The sequence below is a fragment of the Spea bombifrons genome, chromosome 12 (genome assembly GCF_027358695.1).
Source record: "Spea bombifrons isolate aSpeBom1 chromosome 12, aSpeBom1.2.pri, whole genome shotgun sequence".
In the NCBI taxonomy this organism is placed as follows: domain Eukaryota; kingdom Metazoa; phylum Chordata; class Amphibia; order Anura; family Pelobatidae; genus Spea; species Spea bombifrons.
The window spans coordinates 4,617,772-4,630,791 of record NC_071098.1 but is presented as its reverse complement, the minus strand read 5'-3'; the positions used below and the strand labels follow the sequence as shown (position 1 = coordinate 4,630,791).

Here is a 13,020-nt window from a genome sequence, read left to right as displayed (position 1 = left end):
CTTCCTTCCCACGCCATGTAAGGGGGGCTCCGGGTAGCCCGAGCCATAAAGTTCCCAGGCATGGTGATCAGGCCCCCCTAGTGTGCTGCTGCTCAATGGGCCATCACAGCTCCCATACCCTGCTTTAAAAGGTGCAGCATGCATTTAAGTCATGGAGTGCTGGGATATGACATCATATCCCAGCGCTTCTCATTCAGGACATGGGCCATGGAGGGGACCACTGGTGGTGCTGCACTAGGGAAAGGCGAAAAGTAATTGCCGCCATTACCTATTTTCCCTACTACCGGCAACGGGAAGACAGTCAGATGCCGGTAACTTGTCTAAAAGAGCACTATTTTGTCCATTTTTCTCCAAAAGTCTTTCTTTTTAAAAAAAAATACCAAAAATCATTGGTTTGGTAATTTTCCCACAGCTTAGTAAATAGGGGCCAACTTCTCGACAGGAAAAGGGCAAGCATCCGTTTAAGTACACAGTTCTTCAAATGTCATAAGCATGCTGCGGGGGCACGAGTATTCTAAAAACATAATATTAATTTCCACATTTTTACCGCATCCACCGACTTCTGTTCCTGAATTATAAATAGAGGTCACTCGAGTCAGGATAAAATGAAAAAGCACAGATTTATGTAAATGATGTTAAATTACCGGTTTTATCCTTCAGCTTCTGCAAGGATCCACCTCCACTCCACCGCAGTCGCCTGAGAAATATTGCGAAGATGCACCAGCGAGATTTGGGCGTTAGGAACACAAGATATTTTATAATGAAACCGGCGGCTTGCGCATACGTTCCAAAAACAGCCCCATTAAATGATCGCCTGCCTCGCATGCAATCAATGTATCTTTTGCTGGTTGTGAAGAAAAAGATGTAGTGCAACATTTATTAAAAATATTAACAATTTCCACCGACGCCATAAAATGCTCAAAATGCCAAAAAAAAAAAGAAAAAATATGTCTAAAAATATGGGGTCAAAGTCAAAGTCAAAGGCTTGTTTTGCTGTATAAAATCCCTTACGAAAAATTACTGCAGTTTTTCTGAAGTAATACTGCAGTTTTTTGGACATTTACTGCAGTTTTACTTCACTGTACTGCAGTTTTACTGCACATTTACCGCACTTTTTTTTTTATATTGCAAACCTACAGTTGTGCTTCAAAGTACTGCAGCTTTATTGCATTTGTACTTCCGTACAAAAATAACTGCAGTAAAACTGCAGTACAGTGAAGTACAAATGCAGTAAAACTGCAGTAAATGTCCAAAAAACTGCAGTATTACTTCAGAAAAACTGCAGTAATTTTTTCGTAAGGGATGGTTCACACTTTCAAAAGAAAAATGGATATTTCTGTATTAGCCAAAAGACAATATGGAGTTTTTGGTCTGATTAATACCTTTTATTCGTCCTACTTATGCCTGATGACGTAAGTGCGGCTTGATGGCTGGATATGTTTTTATGCTCCCGCTCGAAAAGTTTAGATACGTTTTTTATTCAGCTCTACATTTTATAGGTGGGAACTAACTTGTAAAAATGTAATTACATCACAAAGGAGCCTGTTGTGACATAATTAGATTTATACAATTTTCTTTCCTTTTTTGTGTGTTTTTTATGTGTTGAGTTTCACTTACCGGTATTTTTTTTAATTATTATCCAGTAATTTAAAATTACCAAAATATTAGGTAAAATATTTAACCCAGGGCAGCTGATTAATCTAATTTTGTCAAAGTGACAGATACACTTTAACAAGGACTCGCACCATAGCGCAGGGGCGTCCAACCTGCGGCCCTCCAGCTGCTGCAGGACTACATCTCCCATAATGCTCTTTCAGCTAAGGAGCTGGCTGAGGAGGATGGGAGATGTAGTCCCGCAGCAGCTGGAGGGCCGCAGGTTGGACGCCCCTGCCATAGTGGATACTCTGTGTTTTCTTTTATGTACAAAAAAAAAAAAAAACTTCTGAAATTTCTTAAAATAATGAAATTTCTACAATCTCGCTTTAGATGTTTTTTTTTTCTGGTTTGTTGACTTTGCTCTTAAAAAAATTACTTTGTACTTCCCATTTGACACGCTATCGACCAGAAAATTACCTTAATTCTTAATGTATATTTACTGCCATTTTTATATGTATGAGCTGTAAATACGAGGGGGGAAAAGGTGAATTCCATTACAGCCTGTGATCTAAAGAGAATTTATGGGCAATAGATAAATTGTGCATTAAATACTCACACTAAATCTTAAAAGGGAGTTTACTTTCTATAGTACAGCAGTTCAAGGTGACCCCAAAATCTCATGATTGCTAATACCTTGGAAAATATTTACTCTTTGCTCTTCGGCCGGAATATCTGGAATAAATATTTACTCAAGGCTTGTTATTTACATTTTGGAATGTTTGTTCTGACTTTGAATATGGGTTTTCTTTTGCAGATGCAGCAGATAGAGCAAAGCTCCCTGTTACTAAGACATTTAATCTAGATTAAAAAAAATGTGAAACCAAGAGCTCTTTTGGGGCTATAATTCCAATTATCAGAGTGATAGGGATAATATAGCATTAACAGCTGAAGCCAAACCATTTACCCCCGCCATTTATTCCAATCTTTGGTTCTAGATTTCCATTGGAGCAAAATGGTGCTAATTGTCTCAAAGAATTCATGGCTCATTGTGAAGGGCTCTAGATCAAGGTTCTATTGTGTCACCAGTTTGTGATCCAACCCAGCTCTCTCGACTGTTGGTTGTCTGTGGTGTTACCATTGGTTGACCAATGGCATAGAGTAAGAAGAGTAAATCATTCAAGATCAAGCAAAAGATGCTCCTCAAAGGTCCTTTCTTTTTACTGATCTCCCTCAACTCGCTGAGAATGGGAGGGAAGTGAGGAGACATAGCTGGAGGTCTGTGCTTCCCAAATAGATTAATGATTTAAATCTCCCCAATCCCCATGAGCAGGGCCATCTTGGTTAATAGGTGGACTCTCAATTTGTTTATTTATTAACTATTTTTTTATATTTTTATTATTTAATGAGGCATTCAAGTGAGTACATGTAGGTTCACATGCCCTCACCCGTAACTCACAAAATTTATGAATCTGCAAGTTATTTGGTTAGGGTTAGCATGCGAGGGCATGCGACTGAAGTTGAAGTTGCGCAGATGAATCGACTTGAGTGATCACGAGTCTTCTTAGGAACTAGATCCCAAAGAATTAACCCATTGTAGAAGAATGGACAGGATAATAAAGACTTTGCATAGCTTCCTAAGTGGCGCCCTCCTTTCCATGGAGACAGAATACATCTAAATCTTTGCTTATTTGGCTAGTTATAGCTAAGCGACAATAATCAACATTCATTGTTTACTTCAGTGATATAAACTGAAGGATCTGATTGACTCTTTTCTTCTCCTATACAGCTGTGAAGTCGCTCCATACCTTGAATGATCAGATTTCGCATTTTATTGTGGCAAAGCCGTGTCCTTTGGAGGATGACGGAGACGTCTTCCATCCTGTCGAAAAAGAATCACTGAAGAAGTCCATGATTTTGATGAGGCAGCTGCTGGTGGAAGCACAAGTAGGAATACAATGTTTACTTATTTGGTTGTTTATATTTTTGTAGCAATCTTATATTTTAATACACTGGACATCACTTGCCTTCAGCAGGAGAAATGGGCAATCCAGATGGGCCGAATGGGTCTGATCTGCCATCAAAGTCTATGTTTCTATGGTTCTGTGGTCAACTATAATGAAAACCACTGAAACATAGTCAAAATAATGGCTCCAACCCTCAATTTCTTTCCTAAAAACTTCTGCTTTCAGATAGAAAACCACAAATACCGTAATATTTGGACCATCCATACGTCCATAGTCCATAGAGTTGAACAAAACTTTCTATCGCTTGTTTCAGCAGTTTTAAAGATGTTTTTTAGTAATAGATTTTACCCAAACTACTTTAGAGCCGGTGAATCCAGGAATTGTAAGCTCAAGAATATATAATTTTATGCAAACTGACACCTCTATAAAACAGAATGTTTTACGACAGTACATTACGCCGTGTTTAAACATAAATATTTTATACATAAAATGTTAGGTGATATATTACCTTCTATATGCTGAAACACAGCTAGTGACTTAGTAATATTTTACCGTTTAGTTCTCCTCTATGTAACGTTATTAAACTGTCTCTCTTCCATCCTTAAAGAGCGTTGGGCAGGATTCCCTGAGTGGAAATGTTGTTTTTCATAATCTGTCAAAAGCAATTTATTATCTCCGTGTTGCTTTGGGAAAATCTTCTCCACTCGCTTCTTAATGAGCGTCAACACTGACTTAAACCCTACATTAATCATTAGAGGGGGAAAAAAAACTGTATTTTTGTTAATATTTTCAGCAGTTCATCAATCCATATATTAAAAACAATAAATTTTGATGTAACGTGCCCACCGATTTCCATTTTTCTGTAATAAAACAGTCCCAGGGCATGACTAAATTGTTGCGTTTCCAAAATATATTTATTCTCTAAATATTTGAAAAAATAACTTTTGAGATTTGAGTATGTTGAGGGCATAATCATTATTTCAGCTTCAAAAAAAAAAAAATACAAGAAAAATATTTAAACTGGAACTTTTTTTCATTAAATATTTTTACATATTTTTTTTAATTTATTTTAAACAATATTTTGTTCCTTCTCAGAATTAATAATTTTATGTAATTTTATATTTTATCAAAGAATATAAAAACCTAAAAATACACAAAACCAGCACATTCTAATATACTATGTGTTATTAATTTATGTTAATTATTATACCTCAAATATTTTTACCTGCCTTTTACAATCCCTGCAAATGTTACATACATTTTATTTCAATCAAAGTTAGTTCAATCGGAAATAATGTCTTGTTCTGCGTCTCTACCCTTTGAATTAGCCTATTTTTTTTTTATTATGATATTCAGAGCATTCGTTTCGTGGAGACCAATAATAATCACATAAATTCCACTTCGGGTTCAGAATTTAAATCTCTAAAGAGCATCAAATTCAATTTCCCTAAACTTCATTAATAGACTTTAATTAACTTATTGGTGAAATTGTATTACAGTATCTCATTGATCTCACAAGCCAGCTTCATCGGCGTTTTAGGAATCCGAGATAATAAGACGAGATAATTAATGGAAAGTGGGGAAATACAATGTATCAAGTTACTTGTTTTCTCGTGTACAAATGTGCCTGTTAATTTAATATTGAATACCTGGACAGGATCTGCGTGAGTTGCTCACGGAAATTCAGTCTTTAGTGTACACATAACCTTATCTACAACATTGATGACCAGTTTTGGTCCCAAGCTTGTCTTAGAAACCAATGAGTTTTATTCACGAAATGACTTAAGTTGACTTCAAAATTTAACTCATCACCCCGATGATTTTTTTTCTATAGCATAGTTAATTTAGGAGGTTTGCTTGTCATCTGATTAATATAGCTATACATTATGCAGGGCCAGCTCAGGGCCAATGAAGCACAATGGGGTTGGCCCGTTGGTAAGTTGAAATATTAGAGGTGAAGAGGTAGGTTGGAGGCGCCATTGGGCCCAGGCCCACCATTTATTTGACCAATGGACAGTTGACATGGATCCAGATTTGCAACATTCTATCAATTATAAAATGTCATAAATCATTAAAAAAAATGACACTTGGAATGAAAATGTTCTGTATTAGTTGCAGAAAATACATTTTCAGATCTATGGTCTTGGCAGAGGCTGATGAATTAAGTAATTTATCTTTTTAGGATCATTTTAAATAAAATAGACTTTCATCCAAGCATTCATTATCAGAACGTGTCTGTTTGCAGGACGTGACTGTGTTTGTTCCCAAGACGCCACAAGACTGTTAGTTAGCTTTGATCATCGTACACCCTACACTGGCGGCGTAAAAAGTCTCCAAATCCTTTGCCTCCCAAAACATATCGCAAACTAGATGTTCAGTCCTTTCCGACTCCAAAAGGTCTTCTGTGCTCTGCTACTTAAGTTTGCTTTGTATGGTATTTGACCCTTCGGAGTCCATGTGTAGACCTCCTCTTGAGCCTAGAGGTCTACCAACTGGACCCTATTGACAAGGCCCATGAAGACGTACATCTGGGGTCATTGGTTCTCGCATTTTGGTTCTGGCATGTTCAGATATGTTGATGGAGATTTTTCCTCTGTAATGGCACAAGAGAGCTCAAAACTTGCTCCCAGGTGGGGAAGCATCGTAGGCTATGAAGCAAATGTCCGTTCTCTGTAAGCTCCTTAAATTTCTTTTGTATGGTTGCTCCAGCTTAGCGTCCGTGTCTGTGGACACCCACACAGCCACTGATTACTCAAGAACCTGTGACATGATTTATGTATCCACAGACGGGAGGTGCGGATTCAATGTAATTTATAATTAATTATCCTATTAGAGTATTTACCTAGCAGAGTGCAATTAAAACCCACTGACTTTGTTTAGATTCACAAGAGGAAAACATTAACCCATTTACCGTTAGAAACGTCAGCGGTTCTTTTGCGTTCGCCTTTATCTGACGGCACAGGAAAAAGATTGATAAGTGATTAAAAAAACAACATTTTCCATTTTCTGTAAAGCATCTGAATCATCAGATCTTGTCTACAGCCAGGCAATTAAGTACCAAAAATTCTAACACGGCGACTTCAAAAAACGAAATATACATAATCAAGGATCTGCTGCGCTTTGATAAACAGAAATTAGATGAGTGGGAAGAAAACGTATATAAAGGGAAAGCAAGCTGATGGTGGGAAAATTAGACCCAGGAAAGTTGAACTGGGGAAAAAGGCTCATAGGGTTAATAAATAACTGGGACAAATACGTATAGCCAGTAGACTTCTCCACAAGGTCAAAAATAATTTTGGATTAATTTGTTTTGTTTCATTTTTTACTTATTAGTTTTCAGGCAACGAACTTCATTTTCTGCCCTTTCATTTTAGACGATTGGGTTTTTTAGATGAATTGGGTTTTTTACATTCCGAATCGAAATTCGGGGAGCCAAAAAAAACACGTCTCTCTCTCTCTGTCCCCTAGTCCTTTCTGTGCCCCTGCGCCCTCCCCCGCCTTGCTTAACACATGTACCCACTTTGAACCTTAAACCACATTTTCTGGGAATGCTGCCAAAAATGCTAATCATAGCTTGCTTAAGCCTGTATGGCCCCGTATAAAGCAACAATTTATAATTACTAGCAACCGTCCCAGAAAATGTGTGAGAATGAGAGATAACTCGAACGAATTTAACAAAATTTCAGCGGTTTTGCAATTAGTTTTCGTTAGTTTGTCCGTGATCGCCCTCATTTTCGGAGATAAATACAAATGGAGAAAATAGTCAAGAAAACTGAAATCGAGGCCAATTAAATGTATTGCCCTTTGACGTCAAGAAGGAATTGGCAAAATGTTTAAAAAAAATTGGGCCTTTTTTGCCTTCTTTTGGCTTTAAGCAGGAAAGATCAGCAGAAGGGCTTGACAGACACAATATCCAGTGTTAACAATCTGCGTGGTTACTGGGATGGATTCATAACGCATCAGTTTGTAGGTAACTTGCAGCAAGTTAAATAATTTTAATTCCCTGATTAACTATACATGCCCCTTGGTGACCTTCTGAAAGAACTGAGTGGATTCTCCATATTGCATTGTTAATTTGGGGAAAATTCTTTAAATGTCATCGCATCAATTCATCATTTCATCTTTCCGGGCCAGCTCAGACCTTCTCACAGGAGAAACTCGTGCAGGTTGGTCTTTTATAATACAGTGAATGAAATATCTAAATATTATCCTGAAAACAGTGTCTTTTATGCATACCTGGACACATTGTTGAACCAGAGATCCGCAGTCCTTTGCTAGATAACCAATTATGATTGGTTTGGGATCGGTAAACGGAAGAGCGGATCAGGGGTAGAAAGTTACATTTTATCTCTGTTGGGTGTTTTCAAAATGTAATTGTTCAGTGAAAATAGTGAAAAATTATTCTAAAGCCCAAAAACCTTCTAAATTCTAAAAACAAAAAAATTACCCCTAAATGAATATGCAAATCCACTCCAACAATTAAAAAAGTTATTAATCCACCTCTATCATATATAAAATGAATAATTATTTAATATGAAGACATATTACCCCAACTCGTCCATTTACACTATGGTGGCTGGTGCTCAGCATAGATGATGGCGGCTGTGGAGGGGGCGGCTTGGATCCCTGGCCATTGCCGAGGACGGGATAAATGCTGTCTAGGCGTCTGAATTACACATTTTTGTTCCACTGATACTGTGTTAGTGTATACGATCTAAGACTGAATCTGGACAGAACCATGCCCGGGGCAGAAAGACAATTAATAAAATATTAGATTTTAAGAGCAGAAAGGATTTAATTTACAGATTCTAACCAGACATTAAGATTGGATCAGAAATGTCAGGTCTCATGTGGATGCTTTGAGCTCTTGCAGGTGGCAGGCAAATTAATTCTTCCATGATGAATTTTTGCCCTTTATTTTTTTTCCTATTTCGAATTCATGCGTTCCTCATCCGGAAAAGAAATGACTTAACCTGAGATTTTCGTGTATACAATGTATCTGTCTGCATATGAAATTCAGTGTGTGTTTGATTCGGCATTGAGGTCATTTCCATCCATCGGTAAAGATCAGACTTGGGGATTTAACCATGGCCTACGGCCTAAAGCCACATTTTGTAGCTTCGGCGATAAATCTTTGATCCATTACCTCCAGGTTACTGCTTATATCCTCTTCCTTAGACAATATCATTTGATATATCACGCGGGAGCTTACGGTATTAAGAAACATAAACGGTTTCAGTTCCCTTAGGAGAGGGTTTATCTAAAACAATTACACTATTGTATGCTAATGTGTTAAAAAGTTAAAGCTTACAAAACAAAAGGCTTTAACTCGCTACTTTTACATGATTTGTTGTTCTTTCATATTGGTGATTTTTATGAAATCTTCTTACCCTGCGGCCCGTTAATGACACCCATGGGTTTCAGAGACTCATATCCGTAGCAAATACTTCCACCATCTAAACATATTCCTGGTAAATTATACATTAAGTAAACTTGTATTTAGCATTCAACAGATTTCTGGCTTTCCGTATCTTTTAGTTTTAGATGATGACCTCTTGTTCTGACATTAATTAGTCAGAAGGTCCCTCCAGGTGATCTAGACTGAGACATTTTATTGTCTATCACAATGAAGTATGATAGGAATGTGGTCTTTGGAAAGATGGACTTGAAAAAAAGTTAAGAGCCATTTATTAAGTTCCGCTATGTGACAATATGACATATTTAATTTATGGTATGAATATTTCAAGACCTCAATAAATTAAATGCTATTTAATAAAGTTTGTATTTTAAAAAACAAAAGCAAAGATCTCCGTTCTCCCGCCTGGACGTTAGATCAAAACCTTAATGGCTCTGATCGTTTCTAAAGATGCTTGTCTCCCAGGACCATCTGCTGCCGATAATCTGAACAAAATTAGATATCGAAGTTCATATTAGTTGACGCGGCAAGGAAAAGTCTGGATCTGGAGGCTTTTATACGGTGCCGTCGCACGGTAACCTTTCATAACATTCTGTCTTTTAAAATTTCATTATGTGAGAATTCTCTGCCATTTATAGTAGTGAGGACCAATAGGTCAGCCATACCCAGGTGCACCGGCAGCGTGGAAAGGAAAACATTTGTACGAGAGAACAAATTGAGACGATGCTGAGGGAGAAAAGGTCACAATCCACAGCCATATCTATTCCTCATGATTGAAAAGCCTAAATCAGTACTGGTAACACAATCCTTGCACCCTACCATCTATGTCTCTTTCCAAAGGTAGCTCAAACACTTCATAGTCTTCATAGAACAACACAGTGGACCAAGGAGTCCCATCTGAGGATAGAGGTGAGATGTTCAGGATGGAGCATGACATAGGGGTAGGTTCTTCATTGGTGAAAAGTTCCTCCCATGGGCAAAAAGCTATGGAAAGTAGGACTTTCTGCCCCATAAAAACAGAAGAAAGCCATGTTTCTGTGACTACCACTTCCATTTCCATCACAAGCCTTAGGACATTCATGTCCCGTGGCCGCCCATAACGCCATGATGAACGAGATGTTCAAGAAACATCTCTGAAGGACCTTTTTTTTCTCGACTTTGTGACCAGCTCTATATCATTGCATTAAAGTTTTGTAAGCTTTGTAAAGTTATGTGTTGCTCCTAAAAAAAAATCCCGCTCAGTGTTCCGGACTCTTTGTTGTGTGTATCGCACCGTCGGTTCTCCTCCAACTTGTGGACTTTTCTCGACCGAGCAGAATTTTTTTTTTCTGAACTTGTTTTGAGTGGGGAAAGTCACTCTTCTCTCTGACAGCGAAAAATGTTGACTTTTCCACGCAACCAATTTATAGATATCCAGAAGTGGAGGAGACCTGTCAAACTCGGCGGTGCTTGAGTGACACAAACGAGCAGCTTAAACTGGGTCATCTTTAAGACGTGACTTTGTGTCATTTTGTTCGTGTTTTTTTCCTAAGAGCACAAAAATAAAGAATCTGAAGGCAAATACATTAACCCTTAATGCAAGAACCCTTAACGCTCCTGGGCTCCTTTTCTCCAAAATAAAGCCCCTATGTCTACACCAGGGCTCTCCTTGTTTCGATAACGCATCAGGCATCATACTTCTAGGATAAAAGGTGATAAAATAGGGAAAAAATGTTATTATTCATATTTCTTTAACAAAAAAAATCTAATATAGTGAGAGAAAATGGCCTTTCACACCGTATGTCTCTGTTTAACTATGTAATTTTTCATCGTACAGGACTGAGAGATATATTGGTGCCGTATAAGTAAATTATGATAACAACAGTACGATGATTTGTATTGCAGCTACACAATTCTTTAATTCCACGCAATCCTAAATTCCACATGGATCACTAGGAGCTCTTATCTAACTGCCTCACAGGCTTCCGTAGTAGTGCAAGGGTAGTGATAAAAATGTAAAGAGATGTAAAAAAAAATTTTCAAAAAAGGAATTACAGTACATTTTTTTAATGCCGTCAGCGCTACAGAGTCGCTCTACATGAGCATAAAAGCGTAGCATAGGGCCGCGCATATCCAGCAGGCCTCAGGCAGCCGCTGGCCTTAAAGTGACAGGAACGCCCTGCCATTGCCAGTCCGGTGGAAAAGAGGCCAATAGGGCCACATACCTACCAATAGTACTGCTGTTCCAGGGGCAGATTGGGTCCTGCATTTATTAAGGGTTAATAACCCTGGATAATTAACCCTAGATAAAAACAGCAATTCTATACCTTAATAATATTTTTTTCTTTGCCCCTTTTTATTATTAATTGACTGATTTTTACAGCTCCATCATATTCCACAGCAACGTACAATGACGAAACATTCTACCTTTTTCTGATAAAAATGATCTAATGGAAGACCGCATCCCCTCTGCTATAAATAGAGCAGTTCTGGTTCAAAGTTCTAAAAGTGACTTTGTTCCCATGGCAACCTATAGAATGTTCCTGCTCATTGGCAAATCCTATTGGTGTCTCTGGCGATAAGACCTCTTCCCACTATCCTTCCCGTGCCACGTCTTCACTTTAATATGTTTCTAATTCACTACGCATTCCAAAGCGAACGCGTTAAAATATCTCAGACACGAAATACGGCCGACCCTGATTGAAAACAATCGGCTAGAGATATCATTAATGCATTTTATATATATGAGAACCGCAAGGACGCACGAGGACGGAATTGTAATCTCATTAATTGCCGTCTAACACCAGGGAGAGGAGTGTCCGCAGCGCTGAGATAATAGCGGGGTTGGGAGGCATCATGATTGCTTTGGGATCTGAAGCTGGCCACTTATTTCAACGGTATTTTATTTAATTTTATGTCACATGGAGGCCAGCCCGCCAACCTATAACTAATGTGATCCACAGTCTTTACCGTAGGATACTAAAACAGGGGTTTGGAAAGTGTGCACCTTATGGAAGAACTCCTATGGGTTGTTTCTTTCACTGAGGGTACAGTTGTGTAGTTAGTAGGGTACCTAGCATTGTGTGCTTTGTACGTTGGTGTTAGTTGAAGCAGTATGTTGGAAAATGTGACAATGCACCTCTCGGTGCGAAACGCGTTGAGCGAGTTCCTTTTGTTGCGGTATCAGCGGGTTTGACCGGCCGGTATGTTTATTGTTTTGTTTTGGATTCGTTTTACTACAGGACTACGGACCTAAATAAATGACTTATCATAAATGTTAAAAACGTGTTACTTTCTTCAAGGAGTGTCGGCACTTGGTTACATTTTGTGTTGCCGTTGGACTAGGGTGCTCCACATTTCACGCTTGAGCAGCCCGAGAGAGACTATAATGCGTCGTTTGGCTACAATTTCACGGTCGGAGCTGGCATTCCATCTATTACGCATGTTGGAAAACGTACCCAAAGTTTTCCATATGTGTCCTTGCTTCCTGGTTCCTTCCACGTGCACAGCCTGCCATTTTTTTCCCATCTTTATAGCGCTCTGGCGTCACCTCACCCACCCAAGCCACACCAACCAAACAGGGTGGTGACATCGTTTGATGACGTCAGATGTCCCTTGCGTTAAGCTGCACGATGCCAAAAACGATCACCTGCATTTTTGGCAATATCCAGCATGTCGGACACCATATGCATCCACCATACGTATGCAATGTGTGCAAGGTTATTGCTGAGCTGAGCTCCAAGTGGCTTCAAGGTCATGGTGGAAATGTAGGAGAGAGGGGATTATAGGTGAGTATTCATGACAAACATCAAAGTAAGTAAAATGTATCATTACTTACATCCAATAAAAAAATAATGCAAAATATTATAATAAATCTTTGGCCAGGGTGGTGGGAGTTCCGCATTAAGGGTATAATCATAGATGACTTGGGGAGACTTGCCCTCACATTTACATTTTTGTTTAAAAAAAGTAAAATGTTTTGCATCAGGGAGTTGTTATAAATTGTCTTTCCTTCTCGAGGGTTGGCTCTTACCGAGCTTAGTCCTTTGGAAATTGATTACTTTT

General features: G+C 38.5%; 1 protein-coding gene across 2 annotated transcripts in view; it reads left to right on the top strand.

Annotated features, from left to right (window-relative positions):
• Positions 1-13,020, top strand: part of KAZN (kazrin, periplakin interacting protein) — a 125,586-nt gene that overhangs the window by 29,870 nt on the left and 82,696 nt on the right. For both annotated transcript variants that reach the window (XM_053451487.1, XM_053451486.1), the window contains exon 2: positions 3,383-3,540. In XM_053451487.1, coding sequence (XP_053307462.1) covers positions 3,383-3,540 — 158 coding nt within the window. The remainder of the gene's footprint in view (positions 1-3,382; positions 3,541-13,020) is intronic.